This window comes from Marmota monax, unplaced genomic scaffold (genome assembly GCF_021218885.2).
Source record: "Marmota monax isolate L192 unplaced genomic scaffold, Marmota_monax_Labrador192_F-V1.1 WCK01_AAM20220418_F8-fsc00006, whole genome shotgun sequence".
Lineage (NCBI taxonomy): Eukaryota > Metazoa > Chordata > Mammalia > Rodentia > Sciuridae > Marmota > Marmota monax.
Genome location: NW_026693712.1, coordinates 16,789,332 through 16,810,365, shown reverse-complemented (window position 1 = coordinate 16,810,365; position 21,034 = coordinate 16,789,332). Strand labels below are relative to the sequence as shown.

General features: G+C 37.3%; 1 protein-coding gene across 7 annotated transcripts; it reads left to right on the top strand.

Moving 5' to 3' along the window:
• Positions 1 to 209: 209 nt before the first annotated feature.
• Positions 210 to 17,363, top strand: Rnf14 (ring finger protein 14). Of its 7 annotated transcripts, none has more exons than XM_046460078.2 (10): positions 224 to 362; positions 2,208 to 2,314; positions 2,769 to 2,942; positions 4,206 to 4,367; positions 5,401 to 5,552; positions 10,363 to 10,890; positions 11,765 to 11,993; positions 12,362 to 12,534; positions 15,231 to 15,361; positions 15,983 to 17,363. In XM_046460078.2, exons 4-10 carry the CDS (start codon positions 4,214 to 4,216, stop codon positions 16,038 to 16,040), a joined length of 1,425 nt encoding a protein of 474 aa, XP_046316034.1. In that variant the 5' UTR covers positions 224 to 362; positions 2,208 to 2,314; positions 2,769 to 2,942; positions 4,206 to 4,213; the 3' UTR covers positions 16,041 to 17,363. The 7 variants fall into 7 exon arrangements, with proteins under 7 accessions (XP_046316037.1, XP_046316034.1, XP_046316035.1 ...); XM_046460077.2 differs by lacking the exon at positions 224 to 362 and adding an exon at positions 372 to 1,082; XM_046460079.2 differs by lacking the exon at positions 2,208 to 2,314 and having other exon boundaries at positions 227 to 362.
• Positions 17,364 to 21,034: the final 3,671 nt, after the last annotated feature.

Sequence of the window (21,034 nt, the reverse complement as noted above, 5' to 3'; positions counted from 1 at the left end):
CCCCAACCACAACTACTGAAAGGAGTCCCCTGACCAAGATGTTCCCCGAACCTGAATTTGTATCGACTCTAGAAGCACAAGAGGTGGTGGTGGGAACGGCTGGCTCGCCTGCAGCGCCGCCTATGGCCTGCGGAGGGCGCACAGGAAACCGGGATGGTCCCGGAGGCTGCGCAGAGCAGTCCCCACGCCCGCTGCCGCCCTGCCGCATCCGCCCCGCTCAGCTGACAGCTCTAAAAACGGAAGAGGCGGTGCGCTGGTTGAGCTGGGCGTCTCTAGGCCTGGCCGGCGAGTGGTGGTGCGGGGGCCCCGGGCAAGGGCGGAGAGCGGAACTATCGGGCCCGGCACGGCGGGGCTGCCGGAAGGTACGGAGGGGACCGCGCTCTGGGCGCGCGAGGCAGAGACTGGTGGCCGGGCCGGGCCTGTTCAGCCGGCCCGAGGCTCGCAGACCTGGGACCCGGCAGCCTGGCCCGACGCCCACTGGGACGCTTAGGAGGAAGAGGAAGGTCCAGGCCCTGCTCCTTCGGGACGCCCTGGGCGGGCCCTCTCCGCGCCCGGCCGCACAGCGCGCTCTTTTTCTGGCCCTGGGCAGGCAGCTCGGCTTGGGCCTGCCTCGGGTAGTTGCTGAGTTGCACAAACAGCTCTGCACGCCGGGTGGCCAGCAGTGGAGACCGGCAGCGACCCGCTGAGCCCGGAGCGGGGCTGACTGCAGGGCTGGAGTCTGCACGCTGTGACCTGGAAGAATGAGTAGCATTTTTGAGGCTGTAGGGAAAGCCGGCGGAGGAGGGGCTTCCCTCACTGCTGTAGCGGTTTCCGGTTTGCCACAACTAATATTAAACTTTGAATTATCTCTTGTCTGTTGGCGCCAGGGTTTCTTGTTGCTCCCGTGTTACAGATGAAGAAACCGGGCGTTGTGAATCCAGATTTAGTTCTTTAGTAACTGTGTGACCTTGGGCCAGAGAGTCAACCTACGCTGTGATTTTTCTTATTTGTGTAATGGATATAGTAATAGGACTTGCTTCATGTGGTTGTGGAACTCAGCATCAGTTAATACATTGAAAGGGCTTAGCACAACGCCTGACACGGTGAGAGTTCACTAATTGTTACTGTTCTTAATGTTATTGTGACGACTGACCCAACTTCCTGCTTCTAGTGGGATGTGGCAGAGTGGTCACTGAACACCATGCCCCTAGATCCCCTAGTTCCAGTACACTGCGTATCACCCCGATCCATTTATAATTTTCCAGTGTTTAATGCAAAGCACTACTAGATGACGAGAACAATACACAGATGAAAGATTTGGTCTTCTCCCTTTACAGACTAGTAGGAGAGGAAGTGCAAATTCATCAGCTACTGTAACATCAGGTGGGATGTGACAATGTCATAATGTTTGCATTTTAAAGAAAGACATGGTGTCTGTTTGGAAAGTGCTGAGTGGAATAAGGGCTTTTGGATTGGGCCTCGGATGATGAGGGGATGGAATCAGTAGAAAATGGGCCCTAATTCCCACTGGCAACTTAAGCAGCTGAAGTCTAGTGTGCTAGGTCATGAGAACTATTGAAGGGAAGTACATCTTAAGAGTACAGGATTTCAGCCCTGACTGCATATTGGAATCACCTGGACAGCTTGGAGAATTAGAGGCCTGATTCAGTTGCCCTTGAGTATAGCCTGGATTTGGGGATTTTCAAAAGTAGCTCCTTAGGAGAGTCTAATGTGCAGACAAGATGGAGAACAGTAACCTAAAACTATAAGCTCATTTTTCATATCATCTATAAATATTTTAATGGAAAGAACCAAAAAGCTTGCTTAATCCTGTTATCACCTGGTAAAATTGTTGAAGATTTAAAAGTCATGCAGAAGGATCCAACATAGTACATAGTAGATGCTCAATAAATGAAAATTGATTCTGAATATTATTCTTGTCCTATCTGGAAGTCACACATCTGAGAATCTGCTTTTTGTTTTTAGTACTGGGTTTGAACCCAGGGGGCTCCTTAACCATGGAGCCACATCACAAGCCCTTTTTATATTTAGGGAAAGGTTCTCACTAAGTTGCTTAGGGGCTTCACTAAGTTATTGAAGCCGGCTTTGAAGTCGTGGTCCTCCTGCCTCGGTCTCATGCACTGAATTAGAGGCCTGCACCACCGAAACTGGCTGAGAATCTGGTTTTAAAATTATGGTTTCATACAGTGTTTTTCATATAATTTCAGGGTACTCATTGGATTCTCCATAACCCATCTTTGGAATACACTTCCCTTCTTGTGGACCCCAGTTTAGAAGTCTGACTCTAAAGCATTTAGAATAAAACTTAAAAAGTGTATGTATGCATGTATGTGTTCTCTTGTTTTAAAATATTATCCTGCCATCGACATTGAGCTAACCTTGAATGTCACTGCCAAGGTTAATTCATGTATAGGAGAAAGGAAAAACTGGAGGGGGATGGGGAGTTAAATGAATAGAAGAAGGAGAGAAAAATAAAAAACAAATGTAGGAAGATGTTTGTTGTGGGGCATGTATCTTGTCCTTTCATATGACCTTGTATTCCTCTCTGGGCTGAGTGCAGTGAGATAAGAAGGCCTCTGTCATTGCTGCAGAACACGCAGTTGCCCCTTTAACCACCTGATTCAGTCTGTTGTGGGAGAGTACTATGCAGCTGTAAATTAGGATTGGCCATATGTTAGGTTGTGTTTGACATAAGTAGTCATAATGAAAATTCAGAACTTAAATTTGGACAGGGTCCTAACACCATCTTTCATATTTCTTTTCTGCAGATGGCAGGATTTCTATAGTATATTTAATATGAGTCCCACATCTTGGCCTCTTACCCAGCTTCAGCAGTCTCAGCTCCACTGGCTGGAGAATAAATGGGATTTGCACAAATTCCAAACAGAACTGAAATTCAGACTGCAGTGTTAATATCATTTTCTTCTGGTTGTTATTAACAGGTACTAACTGACCTCAAATAGAACATGTCACTGTGCCTTAGATAAGGGATGCAGTTTAAACAGAGCCATTAGCATTTGTTGGAAAAAATACATAACTAGAAAATGGAATATTTTAAATGATTTTGTTTAAATTTTTTGGTGTCACCGTTTTGTGTCATGGTGCTGGGATCAAACCCAGGGCCTTCACACATGCTAGGGCGAGTGCTTTATCAGTCAGCTACATCCCCAGCCCTTTTTTTTTTTTTTTTTTTTTTTTGGTACTGGGGATTGAACTCGGCTTCACACATGCTAGGCAAGTTCTATTACTGAGTTACATCACCAGCTACAGTGTCAACTTTTATAATCTGTAAAACCAAGTCCTAACCTTTCACTTTTGTACATGTCAATGAAACAAGTTTGCAGTTGAGAGGGAACAACTGTAGTTACATACAACATTTTAATTGACAAGATGGTAATATTTTTGTTTTTATTAAAGTAATTTTATAGATTCTCATTGCATATTTTCCCCATTTAATTATCTGGAATTTGGTATTCTTTTCAGAAATCTATTATTTTGATGCTTGCTCAGTTGTCTAACTTTCTTATATAGTGTCTATGTCTGTAACATTATCTAGAACAGAGTTTTCTCATTTGGGAGCAATTTTACTCCCCATCTGGAGATATTTTTGAGTGTCACAACTTGGAGGGGGTGCACTATTGGCATCTAGTGGGTACAGGCCAGGGGATGCTGTTAAATATTCTATAATGCTCAACACAGTCTCCTCACAATAAAAGTTTAAGATGCATATCAGATATTCTTTCCAGTCCTTTTGGTGAACAAGGTTTTGCTAAGTTCAGTGGATAAGTCAAAGTAGATTGCACTTTGTCCTTTATTTTATTTTTTTTGCAATGCTGAGGATTGAACTCAGAATCTCATTCATGATAGGCTGAAATTCTATCATTAAGCTATATTCCCAGCTTTATTTGTTCTTTTGAATTTTTTTTTAAATTGTGCTTTTCCCCCCTGAATCAGTCATGATACCTAACTGATAAGGTCAACAATTGGAAGCACCATAAGCACCCTTTTTAAAAAAGATTTTATTGCAAAGCTAGTAGAATGCTAGATATGGCTGTCATTTTTAGTTTAATAGAAAAGTGAGAGTATTGATTAATCCTTTGCAGTTATTTGTGAGGAACTTTTTGTTTTATGTACTATTAAACTTTCCCCAACTCTGTATAATTTCTATTCTTAACTGATTTGAACGATTATCTTCAATTCTTCAGAACATTAAATGTCGTCAGAAGACCGAGAAGCTCAGGAGGATGAATTGCTGGCCCTGGCGAGTATTTATGATGGAGATGAATTTAGAAAAGCAGAGTCTGTCCAAGGTGGAGAAACCAGGATCTATTTGGATTTGCCACAAAATTTCAAGATATTTGTGAGCGGTTAGTTAATAATATTCTCTTACTCAGATTTTTCTAAATAAAGATTACTCTCAAATGTTTAGTGTACTCTAAACTATTTGTCATTGTGTGTTTCTAGGCATTAGTGATAGATGGTAGTAGTACAGATTTAATGCATGTTTCTATTTTTAAAAAATGGGAGATAAGCAGTTTGCAATTTCATTCTGCCTTTTGACCACTGGATTGAGGTATTATCCTGCATATTTCATGCATTCTGTCTTCTAACTAGCAGTTTACAGCCGTGAGTCACTGATAGTTTAATAGAGATAATCAAAGAGAAAACGAAAGAATATACCTGTAAAACTTGGGAAAGCCTTTAAGTACCATGGTGGTTGTTGATACTATTTGGTTTCCAGAATCATTTCAGCTATCATAAACAAGTGACATATCCTGTTACTCTGTGGCTGTTTGCTTCAAAAAGACAAAACTGCTGCTTTTGATACAAATACAGAAGACCTTGATGCATGCTTTCTCAAAATGTTTCTACTCTAGGGATATTGAATAAAGAACAAGTGATTATTTAAATGAAACTTTGGTTGTGAGAGTGTTGTGTGCTTTAACAGGTCCTCAAGCTGGAGATCATTGTGCTGGCACAAACATTCTCAACTGTGATTTGTGGGTATTTGGCACATCCTAGTCTAAGAAAGTCATGGTTGTTTGATAGAAATAAACATCTTTTTCTTTGGATTACATCTTTAATTGTCTACTATAACCAACAACAAAACAAAACATTGATTATTAATGTTAGGAAATGTACTTAGAAGTGTTATATAATAACATGTTATATGTCTTCATTACACATTTCATGGTGTTTAGTAGATTTCTTGAGGGCTTAGAAGATTTTTTTTTTTTTTAAGTGGTGGCTATGAAGTTAAAATTAGGGAATAGAAAGTGCTTTGGGGGAGGGTTTTTATTCCCTCAACTAAAGCATTAATCTTTCTTGAGCACTGCTCAACAGTAATGGACACTCAAGTGTTGATCAACTGATCCTTTCTAATCTTTGTTTTTGGTTCAGGCAATTCAAATGAGTGTCTCCAGACTAGTGGCTTTGAATACACCATTTGCTTTCTGCCTCCACTTGTGCTGAACTTTGAACTGCCACCAGATTATCCATCCTCCTCCCCACCTTCATTCACACTTAGTGGCAAATGGCTGTCACCAACTCAGGTAGACCCAAAACTTAATTTCTCCTATCCATTTTAGAACCTTACAAAATCATCTTTAATTGAAGACTACTTTGATGATCTTGAATTCAGTGCATGAAGAACAAATGACTTTGATTTTGTAATTTTTTCCCACTTGCCTTCATGAATCCTAATGTTAATGAATTGAAAATGTTTGGTGTTTTAAAAAGGAATGGCAGTAACTGAAGTGATTAATCATGAATTGCAATGGTAATAAGTTTTAATCAAGTATATTGTTTCTTGTCTTACTATTTTTAAATTTAATCTCTATTGTAATGGAGACTATAAGGTCCTCGTTTTTCATAGATGTTAATATTTTTTTCTTAGTTTTTAAAATCCATTCCTTAAATGAAAGATGTAATTAGGACTGAAAATTGAGCTAAGGTAGCTATAATAAGCGAATTTCTTGAGTAAATATACCAAGCGATTTTCTTCCTAAAAATCTATATATTCATCAATAATTATTGACTAGTATCATTTAGTTGTAAATATACACAAATAGAAACGTGTACAGTTCTTGTAGAGATCTCATTAAAGTTTGAGACCTTTTGTTGAGAGCCTTTATTCCCTCTGGGTTATATATTTTCTAGTAACATCCTCAATTCTTTTTTCTTTTCTTAATTATACATAGTTATAGGCTGCAGTGTGATATTTCAACAAATGTAAACAGTATGTATTAATTAAATCAGGTAATTAGCATTTTCTTCTCTTTATCATTTATGTTTGAAGCCTTCATGCACTTCTTCAACCTGAACTCTTGATAAACATATATTCTGGGACATAATGGATCAATAAGAGCTACTTTTCTCAAGGTCATGATAAAGATTGATATTTATTAAGACAAAACCTGTCATAGTTGCTGATCTCAAGGAATAGTTCCTTATATTTTTAAATTTTTTAAGTTTTTAAAGTTATAGATGGACACAATGCTTTATTTATTTTTATGTGATGCTGAGGATCAAACTCAGAGCCTCATATGTGCTAGGCAAGTGCTAAACCACTGAGCCATGACCCCAGCCCTAGCTCCTTAGTTTTTAAAAATATAATTTTCATTTCCCCACCCACCAGTCTAATCTTTTAGATGAAAGTGCTTTTGCAAAATTGAGATTATGGTTTTGAAAAAATTAACTCTATAAAAGATAATACATGTAGAATAAAAAGGTATATTACTTTGCATTGTAGTATCTGTACCAGAGCCAGTACATGCAAGACAGCTGAGTATTTGCCCAGGAAGATAAAGACTATTGGACATTTAGATCACTGATAGATGACCAGATTATTGTAGATATTTATAGTTTCATTTCTCCAGAGAGCTCTTGATATTTGACTTTCATGCATTTATGCATGTACACACATGCAAACAGGACAGGTTAACTGTCTAGTGGTAGTTTCAGATTCTAGCATACTTAATGCTGACCTGTTGGGGGCTGCAGAGGAGGAGGATTGTTCATTTTTTGTATTACAGCTAAAATTACAGTATGATTCTTTATCAAAATCTTATGCATATAATTGACATTTTAGTTGGTCTCTTAGATTCTTTCATGGTTCATTTCTCATTTGTTGCTGCACCCTGATTCCATGGCATTATGAATTTACCTATTGATAGTGAAGTTGACACATGGACCTGTTGTTATTCATTGAATTGGGGTGGGTAGATAGGATTCAAGAAGTGGATTTAGTTTTCTGGTATTTCCATTATTCTTCCTCCAATGTAAACACACATGGTCTCTCTCTTGCTCTTTTCCACTGTCTTCCCCTTTCTCTTTCACATTAACATTAACATGCATTCCTGTCTTTTGAGAAGGGACTGGAGAAGAAAAAGGGATGGCCAAAGAATGGGTTTTTTATTGGACTTGGTGACTCACACAGCATACAGAGCTTCCCTTTTAAGTATTTATTACATTTTATAGATGTTAGCACATTTCTCAAAAGCATGAGTGATATTATAAGCATCTTCAAGCAAATGTGAAATAGTATTAGTTGTCCAATCTTATCTCACCAATAAGTATATAAGATTTTACCTGTATGGGGTTTAGTCAGTAGCACTGTGCAGAGCAAAGAACAGAAAATGTGGTTCTTTTTGACTTGTTTAAATTTATAACATTTGTTTGCCATCTGGAAGGCTTATTTTTGAGTGTTTACCTAAAAAAGGAAAAGCAGCTTATAATTCCTGAGCTCTACTTACAAATATTTTACGTTTTTAATGGAAAATCCTCTTATATTTGCCTTTCAAATTGAACAGACCATTTTTTAAAGAGAAAAAGACAAAATAGTTTAACTTTGGTTGCTTAGTTTAGAAAGCGTAAGCTTACTCTATGGCAGCCAAACCATATTGAGGGCTTGTAGATATGTCCAAGGTCAGTATTAGTCACTTCCCTCTATTAATCAGGATCTGGATGTAAGCCCAGATTGCTTAATTAAAAGTAGCTTGTAAATCTGAAAAACAAGCTCTAAGGTTGAAGTCTGCTAGTAAATCCTTCAGATGAATTGACTTTTTGAGAGGACTTAACTTTTAACTTCTAACTTTTTGAGTTAGAATAAACTTTAAAACTTGGGTGGTATTTTTATTTTCTAAATTTATTCTCTATCTGACATATAAAAGCATAAAGATTTATTGTATTTATGGGATATGTGATATTTTAATGCATGCATTATGTATGTTTACATTACATACCTATATATATATATAAGTTTAAGTTGAGGTAAATATCTGTCTTCTCAAGTATTTATAATTTCTTTATGATGAAAATATTTAACATCCTTCCTTTTTTCTTTATAAATATTTTTGTTATCTGTAGTCACTTTACTGTGCAATAGCACCCAGAATTTTTTTGCTCCTATATAACTGTAACTTTGTACCTATTAATCAACTTTTCCCCAGTCTTCCTTCTCCTTTTTTCTCCCCAGCTTCTGGTAGCAACCATTATACTCTCCACTTCTATGAGATTAACTTTTCTGTATTCCAAATATGATCGAGATCATGTAGTACTTGTCTTTCTGTACCTGTCTTATTCCACTTAATGATTTCCAGTTACATGGTTGGAGATCCTTTTATGTCTGAATAGTATTCTGTTATATACATGTACTACATTTTCCTTATCCACTCATCCATTGATGATTGTTTAGTCCACTTCTTGGTTATGGTAAATAGTGCTGCAATTAATATGGGAGTGAAGATACTCCCACATCTCTTTGACATACTGATTTTATTTTCTTTGGATATATACCCAGTAGTGGGATTACTGGATCAGATTATAGTTCTGTGTTTAATTTTTGAGAAACCTCCATACTGTTTTCCATATTGGCTGTACTAGTTTACTTTCTCACCTACAGTGTGCAGGGGTTCACTTTTCTCCACATCCTTGTCATCACTTGTTTTTTATAACTGTGCTTGCTGGAATGAGGTGATATCTCATTCTGATTTTGGTTTGCACTTCCCCTGATTAGTCATGTTGAACATTTTTTAAAATACCTTGTTAGCCATTTGTATTTCTTTTTTTGAGAAATATCTACTTAGGTCTATTCCTCTCTGCTCCTCCACTAGTCTTTTTGCAGTGCTGGGGATTGAAACCAGAGCCTTGCATGCTAAATTAGCACTCTTATCCCAGAGCTATACCTCTAGTCTCCTATTGCCCAGATTACTTAAATCAAGTTACTTGGTGGAGATTTTTTGTTTGTTTTGTTTGTTTTTGCTATTGAGTTTTTGGAGTTTCTTATGTATTCTGGATCAACCCTTGTCAGATGTATACATTACAAATACTTTCTCCATACTATTGGTTGGCTCCTAATTTGATGATTATTTCCTTTGCTGTGCACAAGCTTTTTAGTTTGCAGTAATCTCATTTGTTCATTTTTGCATTTGTTTCCTAAGCTTTTAGGGTCTTATCCAAAAAGGCCCTGCTCATTCCAGTGGTCTGAAGCATTTCTCATATGTTTTCTGTAGTAGTTTCATAGTTTTAGGTGTTACATTTATGGTTTTAGTTTTTTAAACTGGTGAGAGATAAGAGTCTGGTTTTATCCTTCTGCATGTAAATATTCAATTTTGCTATCACTATTTATTTTATTTTAATGCATTTTTAGTTGTAGATGAATGCAATATTTTTATTTATTTATTTATTTTATATGGTGCTAAGGATCAAACCCAGTGCTTCACATGTGCTAGGCAAGTGCTCTACCACTGAGCTACAACTTCAGCCCCACCGTCATCATTTATTGAAAAGATTATTCTTTCTTTCTTGAATGATTTTGTTTTGTGGTGCTGTGGATCAAACCCAGGGCCTCAGGCTTGCTAGGCAAGCCCTCTACCACTGAGCCACATCCCCAGTCCTGGATGATATTTTTTAACTATTCTTTTTCTAACCATAATTCCAGAATACCTACAGGGCTAGGATTCCCAAAAGAAAAGAAACAGTTTGTTGTAGAACTAGATCTCTTTCTTCTGCATAAAGGTATAAAGTATAAACCAAAATCAAAGAATAAAAAAAAAATCCTTCATTTCAGCTGTAAAATGTAAATCTTGTTTACATCATATGGAATTTTGCCATTTCTCCTGTTTTCCTGGTACTTCTAACTTAGGACTTGGTATTCTGTTGTGGCTCATGTTGCTGAATATGAGTGCTTCAATAAGAATGTTGATACTGTTCTAAGTAGCACAGTTTATCATAGCAATAAAAATTATGTTAGGAAGTGTGAGGGCCTAACTTACAAATTAAAAATATTCCAAGAGAGATCAAAGAATTGATAGCAGCTTCTTCTTTCCAAACTCAACAGAATTTTCATGTGCTTTTTCCTAGCTCTCTGCTCTCTGCAAGCACTTAGACAACCTGTGGGAAGAGCACCGAGGCAGCGTGGTCCTGTTTGCCTGGATGCAGTTTCTTAAGGAAGACACCCTAGCATACCTGAACATTGTCTCTCCTTTTGAGCTCAAGATGGGCTCTCAGAAAAAAATGCAGAGAAGGACGGCTCAGGCCTCTTCCAACACAGAACTAGAGTTTGGAGGAGCTACTGGATCTGATATAGACCAAGAGGAAGTTGTGGATGAAAGAGCTGTACAGGATGTGGAATCATTGTCAAGTCTGATCCAGGAAATCTTGGACTTTGATCAAGCTCAGCAGATGAAATGCTTTAATAGTAAATTGTTCCTGTGCAATATTTGTTTCTGTGAGAAGTTGGGTAGTGAGTGCATGTACTTCTTGGAATGTAGGCATGTGTACTGTAAAGCCTGTCTGAAGGACTACTTTGAAATCCAGATAAAAGATGGCCAAGTCCAATGCCTCAATTGCCCAGAACCAAAGTGTCCTTCAGTGGCCACTCCTGGTCAGGTAACTTGACTTTGCTAATGGTTGCCTCCTAATTACCTTTCACAGAAGAAGACTTCTTCTCAGGGACTTCCTTGATAGCTAGCTCATGGGGCAATCTAAGGCCTTGGAACAAGCACACAAGTTGTTTCACTGTATCCATTAAGAATGCTATATAGTTTGGCCAGGCACAGTGGCACACACCAGCAACTCAGCTGAGGCAGGCAGATCACAAGTCCAAGGCCAGCCTTAGCAACTTAGCAAGACCCTGTTTTAAAATTTTTAAAAAGGGCTGTGGATGTGGGGATAGAGCTCAGTGGTAAATCACCATTGGGTTCAATCCCTAGTACTTGTGGGGAGCGGAAAATCTGTTATGGTCTTAATATATCATTTAAGCAAATGTAAATGCTACCTTTTTTGGCCTTGGAATGGGCAGTCTTAGACAAGGAGAAGTGTTCAAGGAATTATGAAGTAATTCATAATTGCTTACTTTGTGTATCTGCTAGGATTCTATCAACCTTGGAATCACTAGCCTTTACTGGGGTGAGATTAGGATCTGAAGGGGACATCCTTTGGAATCATTCATAGACTTTAGCATAAGTCATCCTACTTGTTTTTATTTTCTTTGTTTTTAAAATAAAATTTTAAGGCATAATTTTATTTACAATAAGAGATACCCATTTAAATTGTATGGTTTGATTAGTTTTGACAAGTGTGTAGATCCATGCTACCACCATTCAGTCAAGATAGAGACCATTGCCTATTGGTTTATTCTGAAGGAGGATAGAGATTTCAATTTCTGTGCCCATCTAATTTATACCAGCATTCTAAGAATCTCCTCGGGATCAGAACTGGTTAAGGAATTATTAAACCTATGGTGTTTTATATTTCCCTTCAGGTCAAAGAGCTAGTGGAAGCAGAGTTATTTGCTCGTTATGACCGCCTTCTCCTCCAGTCCACCTTGGACCTGATGGCAGATGTTGTATACTGTCCCCGCCCATGCTGCCAGCTGCCTGTGATGCAGGAGCCTGGCTGTACCATGGGCATCTGCTCCAGCTGCAATTTTGCCTTCTGTACCTTGTGTAGGTTGACCTATCATGGGGTCTCTCCATGTAAGGTAACTGCAGGTATGTTGTAACTGTGAATTCAGGCCCCGTATCCTTTACCCCTTCTCCACCAAGGCTATATGGCTTCAATTCTTTTATATTTAGAAGAATTCATCCGATATATCTTTCTGTGTCAGTAACTGCCCTGGGCTCTGGGCATATAGCAGTGACCAGAGAGACAAAATTTCTGCCTTCATGGAACTTGCATTCTAGTGGGAGTAACAGGCAAACAAAATAAATAAGGATATTAGGTAATGGTAGGTGCTAAGGGCAAAAAAGAAAGCAGAGGCAGGATATGAAATGTTTCAGTCAAAGAGTATGGCCATTTATTTAAAAGATTTTTAGCATTCAAAGTAGTATAAAAGTTTATTTTCTATTTCACTTTCTAGAGAAATTAATAGATTTACGAAATGAGTACCTGCAAGCAGATGAAGCTAATAAAAGATTTTTGGAACAGAGGTATGGTAAGAGGGTGATTCAGAAGGCCCTGGAAGAAATGGAAAGTAAAGAGTGGCTGGAAAAGAACTCAAAGAGTTGCCCATGTTGTGGGACTCCCATACAGGTGAATGTTTTGTATCAGACTTGGAGGCAAACAGATTTGAAAACATGTCATCATTATTATTAGTCAATTTTATGAGTTAATAAACAAATACAATTTAGTATTTACTAAGCTTTCTTACTTAGAAAATGCAAATTTGACTATTAACAATGTTATTGACTTTGTTTTATTATTTTTGCAGTACTAGGTATTAAACCAAAGACCTTGTGTATACTTTTTTAAAAAATATTTATTTTTTAGTTATAGGTGAACACAATATCTTTATTTTATTTTTATGTGGTGCTGAGGATCGAACCCAGTGTCTCACGCATGGTAGACGAGCGCTCTACCTCTGATCCACAACCCCAGCCCTGACCTTGTGTATACTAAGCAAGTGTTGTACCACTGGGCTACGTTCCCAGCCCTATTTTTTAATTTATTTTGAGACTGGGTATTGCTAAATTGCTCAGGTTGGCCTTCAATTTGTAATCCTCCTGCCTCAGATTTCCCAGTAGCTGCACTTAACAGCAATGCACTTCCACTGAGTTTGTTATTGACCTGAAACGTACGTAGACTTCTCTTTCACAGTGCTTTCTTGTAGAGACAATTGTTCTCACAGTATATCCACCTCAGAATTGAATGGGTTATGCTTTAGTCCATTTTATCTTGCTAATTTACTCCAGATTGGATACATTATAAAGAAAAGAGTTTATTTTGGCTTAGGTTCTGGTCTAACGTTGAGGGGCCTTCTTTTTGGCAAAGTCCCAAGACAGTTACAGACCATCACATAGCAAGAGATAGGGAGTGTGTGTTTCCTGTAGTCTCTCATCTTATAATTTCATCAGTTTCTAATCAGTCTCCCCGCCATGACTTTAATCCTAATCTTCTCCCAAAGGCCCACCTCTAACACCATAGTCAGATTAAGTTTCCACAATGGGAATTAAACTCCAACATGAGTTTTGGAGGGTACAAACCTTATTCAAACTGTAGGTAGTTAGAGGAGGACATACTGGAGATACAGTCAACTAACTACCTCTGAACTTTTAAAAAATCATATCTGACTGGGTATGGTGCACATGCTTGTAATCCCAGTTATTCAGGAGGCTGAGGCAGGAGGATCTCAAGTTTGAGGTCAGCCTTGGAAACTTAGTGAGATGCTGTCTCAAAATAAAAAAAATAATAGGTAAAGCATAACTCATTCAATTCTGAGGTGGATAAACTGTGAGAATAATTGTCTCTATAAGAAAGCACTGTGAAAAGGGATAGGGATGCATCTCAGTGGTAGAGGGTCCCTGGGTTCTACCCTCATACTACCCCCGCAAAAAAAAAAAAAAAAAAAAATCATCATCTGGCCAGGCACACTGGCACCTGCTACTTGAGGCTGATGCAGGAGGAGTGCAAGTTTTGAGTCCAGCCTGGGCAATTTAGCATTACCTTGTCTCAAAATGAGATAAAGGACCAGGGCTATAATGCAGTGGAAGAGCCAGGAGCAGTGGCTCAGGTCTGTAATCCCAACAGCTCAGAACACTGAGGCAGGAGGATTGCAAGTTCAAAGCCAGCCTTAGCAATTTAGCAAGGCCCTTTCTCAAAATAAACAAGGGTGGAGGATGTTGCTCAGTGGTTAAGCACTTCTGGATTCAACCTCTGGTACCAAAAAAAATAAAAACATTAAAAAGTCAGTGAGGGCTGGGGATGTGGCTCAAGCGGTAACACGCTTGCCTGGTATGTGCAGGGCGCTGGGTTTGATCCTCAGCACTATATAAAATAAAATAAAGATGTTGTGTCTGCTGAAAACTAAAAAAAAAAAAAAAAAGTCAGTGATAGAGCATTTGCCTGGCATGTGTGCAGCCCTGAGTTCAATCCCCAATACAAGAGGGAAAAATGTCACATCTTATTCCTCAAAACTACCCAGGAAAGCAGCATACCCATTTAACAAGTATATACTTAGAAAGTAGAGAAATTTTTTTCTATTAATCTGAGTCAAATAATTAGAAAAATCTGTTATTTCTTGCCAAAATTTTAACCTTTTAAAGTCAAAATATAACTACCGTTCCAATCCTTTATATCTGAACTGAACCTAGTGGTGATTCTCTAGTTAATATTGATGGCATTACATATTCTCCAGTTTCAGTTTATATGTGTGTGTGTGTGTGTGTGTGTGTGTTTATACACACACACATAGGAACCTGGCATTATATTTGATCACTTCTGATATGCCTTAGCCCTAGAATAGGTTGGAAGACTTGATACCAAATATTTATTTAGGTTTATGTAAAAATTTAAAACTTAAACATTTAATCCAAACATTTTAATGTTAATCTAACTACATATATCGTCATATATATGGTCATATGTAACTACATATATAGTCATATATGTTTGGTTTGTATCTACCGTTTATCAGAAAAGATATGTGAGACACTGGGTTCCATTCTTAGCATCACATATAAATAAATAAAATAAAGATCCATTAACAACTAAAAATATTTAAAAAAAAACGATTTTGCTAAGTATCTATTTGTAGAATACCTACTAAATATTTTCTATATTTTACTTGTAATGCAAAATTGTAAGCATTAAATAGTGGTGTGTTACCTGTATATTTCAATTCTATATGAAAACAGGGAGAAAACTAGAATTTTATATGGAATCTTTTTGGCACTTGTTTTTCACTTTTGCTTTTACATCCTTGATAATGTTCTTTTTGTCCTTCCCACCAGAAGTTAGATGGATGTAACAAGATGACATGTACTGGCTGTATGCAATATTTCTGCTGGATTTGCATGGGTTTTCTATCTAGAGCAAACCCTTACAAACATTTTACTGATCCCGATTCCCCATGTTTTAACAGGTATGTATACACAGAATCCATAGACTTAGCAGCACTTTTTGGTACCTGATTTGCAGACTACAAATCGCATGTTTTACTTATGTACTCGGACTTAGAGAATTCTACTACATTTTCCAAATAAATGTTTATATTAGTTTCTTGAAAGTGAGTTTAATAATGAGAATATACACTGTCTGAAAATACTTTACTTTTTTTCCTCTCAATTTTGTTGTTATTGTTGTCTGTCTGGTGCTCAGGATTGAACCCAGGGCCTTGTACATTATAGGCAAGCACTCTGTCACTAAACCACACCACACCCCCAGCCCTTTTTACTTTATTTTAAGATAGGATAAATTACTGAGGCTGGCCTTAAACTTGTGATCCTCATGCCTCGGCCTGCTGAGTAGCTGGGATTATAGGTATGTACCACCACAAGTAGCTAAAAGAACTATTCTTATTAACTTTAAGGCAGCTTGCTGAGAGAGACCCAGATGTCAGCCCTCCTCTATGGAGTGATTAAAAAGAAGAAAAGATATACACAGATGTATTAAAACAGTACAGAAAGTGGTTTTGAGAGGAGAAAAAACATTACATTTAGTTTTATTGAAGTGCTTAAATATGTACCTTATTTTATGCTTCCAGGTTGTTCCATGCTGTGGATGTTAATGGAGATATTTGGGAAGATGAGATTGAAGACTAGTTAACTCTTTCTGCTCATAATATGGAAATGGAATGGTTTGCCCTAATCTTGTCAAGTGTACAAAGTAACTTTGCAGGATATTTAGGGTACCATGCATTCATAGAAGATAAGGAAGAGCAAAGTTTATATTTTCATTTGGTACTACTGATTATGGCACCTTCACACATTTTTCCATGTATCATAAATTGATAAAATTATAAGCCAAAGGTTCAGAAAATGAAAATTACAGAATATTAAATAATATAATATGCCAAAAGCTCTTTTTAACTAAAAAGTAAATATTTATTTTCTTCCCCAAGCTTTAGGTAAGGAGAAGGGTCAGGAATTAAACATATAGACCTGTCTCCAAGAAGCATCCCTCTGAGACATTCTGTTGGAGCCCACTCAGTACTCCTAACAGCTGGGGTGGGTAGAAGCCTTATTAAAATCGTACTGAGAGCCTGATCCCATTCACTCCACATTACTCACATTCCTTCCAACTGAAATTTCTGCTAAGTTCTCTTTGGAGGAAGCTTTTTGCTCTATGACTGGATGGCCCAGTGTTATTTTGATTGATGCTTTTTAGAATTTAGAAATTTATAATAATTTAAGAAATATTTTTCAGCACCACAAACACTGTGGGTGGCTTGATATTTATGAGTGATATATATAATTCACTGATTTTGAGCCAAATCTATAATGTAATGAAACTGATGTGGGAGAATTTCAGCCCTATTCTACTTTCCTGGGCAGTAGAGCTTAGATTTACATTTTTGTTCTACATTTTCTCCTTTTACCCTTCCCCTGCCTTCTGTTGCAAGGACAGTTTTAATATTAATTCCAGCAGCACACATTTTCCTCTGCAGAAACAAGAGAAAGCCTAATGTATTCTCAAGCTGAACAAACTGAATGTTCTTTAATTATCTGGTTTTTGAACCTATATACATTACTGTAGTTGCAGCCCTAACCTGAGTTCTTTTTAAAGGTCTTCTCTAATGAGCTATGGGAATTTGGCTTTTTTGCAACAGCAGTGCTTTGGATGATAATTTTGGCTTGATACCTAGATTCCTATTTCTGGATTTTGTTGGCTTTTTGGAAAATTGTTTTTCCTTATGGTTTGGTGAGTGGCTTAGCAAATTAAATATTGTTGTTTTTTTTTTTAAAGAGGGATAGAAGAATTCAGTTGCAGCTTGTGAACATGTTTTTGCTTCTACCTTGTCATTGAAAATTGAGGAATCACTTTTAACTGTTTTAGGTGTGTATGTCCAAAAAGTCAGCAAGTGTGTTTCTGGATTGTCAATGAGGATGCTTAATCTTAAAAATAAAAATAGTTTTTAAAAATCATCTTATAATTAGAACAGAGTTGCTGCTGCTGTTTGTTCTGTCATCGAGGCAACTGATCACATTTTAAAACTATTAAACTTTTTACTTTTTTGGTGCTAGAGATTGAACCCAGGACCTCAAGTATGCTTAGCATGCACTGTGCCCCTGAGCTACACCTGTACCCAAGGGGTCATAAAACCCTGTACCCAGGTATAGCTCTTAAAGTGAGAAAAAGAAAGTCCTGAATAGAACTTTCTTTTCTTATCTGGGCTTGTGACTGAGCCTAGATTTTAAGGCTCATGTTTGTTTAAACAACTATGTTTTATGGACTTTCATTTAACACATTTTATATGAGAACTGAAGTTAAAGAATAAGTTGGTGATAAGAAATGGAAATTGACAAATGATTATTCATTGTATACCTAAGAAAAGTGATTGAATAATTTGGAATTTTTTAGTAGTAGCCACTCAGAAATTCTAGTTCATAAGCTGGTTGATATTTGCTACCGATCATTTTATTTTAAGCTGTTGTATATTGATGATATCATAGATGTAGGAAAGAAGTCTTCATAGTAGGGTTTTGTGAAAGAAATGGAAGGATATTTTTCTTCTTTTATGATTTTAAAAACCTAACACAGGTATTTATTCACCTGAATGTTTTCTTTCTTCCTTTCTTAGGTACAAAATATTGATCCCTTAATTTTATCAAAGAACTTAAGGCTTATAAAGCCTTATTTTTTACCCATATTTTTTAGTGATAGATCATAATTATACATAATGGTGGGATTTGTTGTTACATAGTAAAGCCTTATTTTTTTAATTTAAAAAAATTTGAGTTGTAGATGGACACAATATCTTTCTTTCTTTATTTTTATATGGTGCTGAGGATTGAACCCATTGCCTCATGTTTGCTAGGCAAGCACTCTACCACCAAGCTACACCCCCAGCCCCGCAAAGCCTTATTTTTGAGGCATAGTTATAAGCTGATTTTGATATGGTATAGTTTGGGTAGAGTATTTTTGTTTCTGAGTAAAATAAAAGATTGGGGTAACTCCCTGACTACCCTGTAAAACAACTGAGTTTGGGGAAAGTTGCCATGTCACAAAAGTATATGATGGAATAGAGTTTTGTACCTAAGGACAAAATAAGAAGACCTTATCTTACAAGTGGACTGAGATTTGCCATACATTGACATGAACCTTTATGGGTCCTTTTGGTAGGAATTAAAGAGGCGATGTCTCTTGATTTTATATGAAAGGTTTGTGGGTCTAGAGTGGAGAAATTAAAATAAGCTTCCAAATAACTTTTTTCCTTACATCAAAATAGAAGCTCTGAATTTTTAAGCTTGTTTGTGATGGAACAAAGGGCCTGTATTTGTCAATTGAGGTACATCTTGTTTAACATTTATTTATTTATTTATTTATTTATTTATTCATTTATTTATTTTGTTATCAGGAATTGAACTCAGGGGCACTTAAACCACTGAGTCACATCCCCAGCCGTATTTTGTATTTTATTTAGAGACAGGGTCTCACTGAGTTGTTTAGCGCCTCACAGTGCTGAGGCTGGCTTTGCACTCGAAGTCCTCCTGTCTCAGCCTCTCGAGCTGCTGGAATTACAGGTGTACCACTGCACCCAGCTCATAATTTTTTGTTTTTTTTTAAAGGAAACGTATAGAATAGTTTTAGATTTATAAAAAAACTACAAAGGTAGCATAGAGTTCCCATATATCCTATACCAAATTTCCCGTTATTACTGAACGTTAGTATGGTGCATTTGTCACATTAATGAACCAGTGTTGATATATTTTTAATTACAGTCCATATTTTATTCAGAGTTTTTCCTTTATGTCATTTTCTGTTCCAGGGTCCAATCCAGGATACCACATTATTACATAGTCACCATGTCTTAATTGTCAAAATCCATTTTTATTGTTAGTGCTGTATAAACTTCATTATATCTTAAAACACCTAGATTGACCAGGAGCTGAAAAACTTTTCTTGAAGGCTAATTGGTCACCTAGTCCTAGCAGGTACGATAAATCAATGATCAAGGTCTTCAAATCAGTTTTTCCTCAGGATACTTCTTTGCTGCATGTGCAGCTTTATAGGCTTACTTGGATGGTCATTTTCCTGCTCAGATTTATTGGGGGGAGGTGGTCATTAAACCCTGGACAAGTTGATCAGACTATCCTGTGGATCAGCTGGGCCCACATGGCTTTGCACTGAGAGAACTAGCTTGCTGTTTTGGCTAAAACTTGAAGAGCTTGGAGTGCTTTTCTTTCTGTCTAGAGATGTGGCAAACAGAAAATACTTGGAAACCATCTTTCCAGGCCTGTAGCATTGTCAATAAGGTCATTTTTTAGTAGTAGAGGGCTCTAGTTTACATTAGAAATCCCATACTATACCTGCTATTTATTTTTCTGTCAAGAGTAGTGAGTTAATCAGGTAAGAATCTTGAGGTGATTCATATGGTTTCATTGACTGGAATTTGGATCTCCCACCAAATATTAACTTTGTTATAAGCATCACCAACAGGTGGCAGCAGTTCCCCTGTTATAAAAATAGAGTGGCCTAGAAGACCTGGTGGGGCAAGAATCTAGTCCTGGCTACTCTGGGAGGCTGAGATAGTAAGATCACTTGAGTCCAGCAGTTCAGGACCAACTTAGACAAAATGGTGAGACTCAATCTCAAAAAACAAACATACAAACACAGAGTGACCAGTTAAGCTAGGAATAGTATTTTGTTAACAGAAGCAGACTTAATTTCTGGGATTATAATTTTCCTCATTGTGTTTCATCATAGTATCTTTTATACCTTGGGAGACAGAATATAACAATATCAGCAAGGCAGGAAGAGTAGTATTACCAAAAACTTTTAGGCCATTTAAAATTTACTTGATCCGTAGTTGCTATCTTATTCAATTGTTCCACAATGGCAAGTATTATGCCTAACAGGTACACATATCTTCAGCTACTAATGGAAGGCAATTAAGTTATTTATCAAGCTCCTGAGTAGGACCAAAGAATTGTACCAATGTGATGCCCACTGATGCTGGTTAAAAAGAAGAAGACAGTTTGTTCCCTAAACTTGGCTGAATAAAAATAATTGGTCAGCAGACCAGGATGAGGTTTTGTGGTCAGAAGGCTGGCTCTAGGAACTTTAGGGATGTTCTTCACAGATGTTATGGTGCTTATCGACTTTCAGCACCCATAGTCTAGACTTTGTACAATTACTCGGTGGCTTGAAGATTCACCACTCCAAGCATTCCCATATTTCTCTGAGCCACAGGATGCTTTGGAGAAGATTGTGCACATTGTAAACTTTGTGAGATTCTGATGCTCATGTAGCTAGCAGAGTTAGCACAGTTATTTCTTTAACTTGCTTAGACTGTTTTATCCCGTTATAAAAACAACCCCCAAAAAAGAAAAAATAAACTTATGCAACATAAAATTTTTAAAGCAATTATGTATCTTACTCTCAATCCATTCCACTTTTGCAACTTATACTTCCTTGAATAATTCACTCATTTAACAAATAATGAGCACCTCATAATGGGCCTATTTTTCTAGTTGCTGAGAACATAGCAATGAATAAAATGGATATACTGTCCCTGCCCTTGTGAACTTAAATTCTGATGGATAGAGATTGACAATAGGCAAACTATATAGGACACCAGAAGATAAGTGTCAGT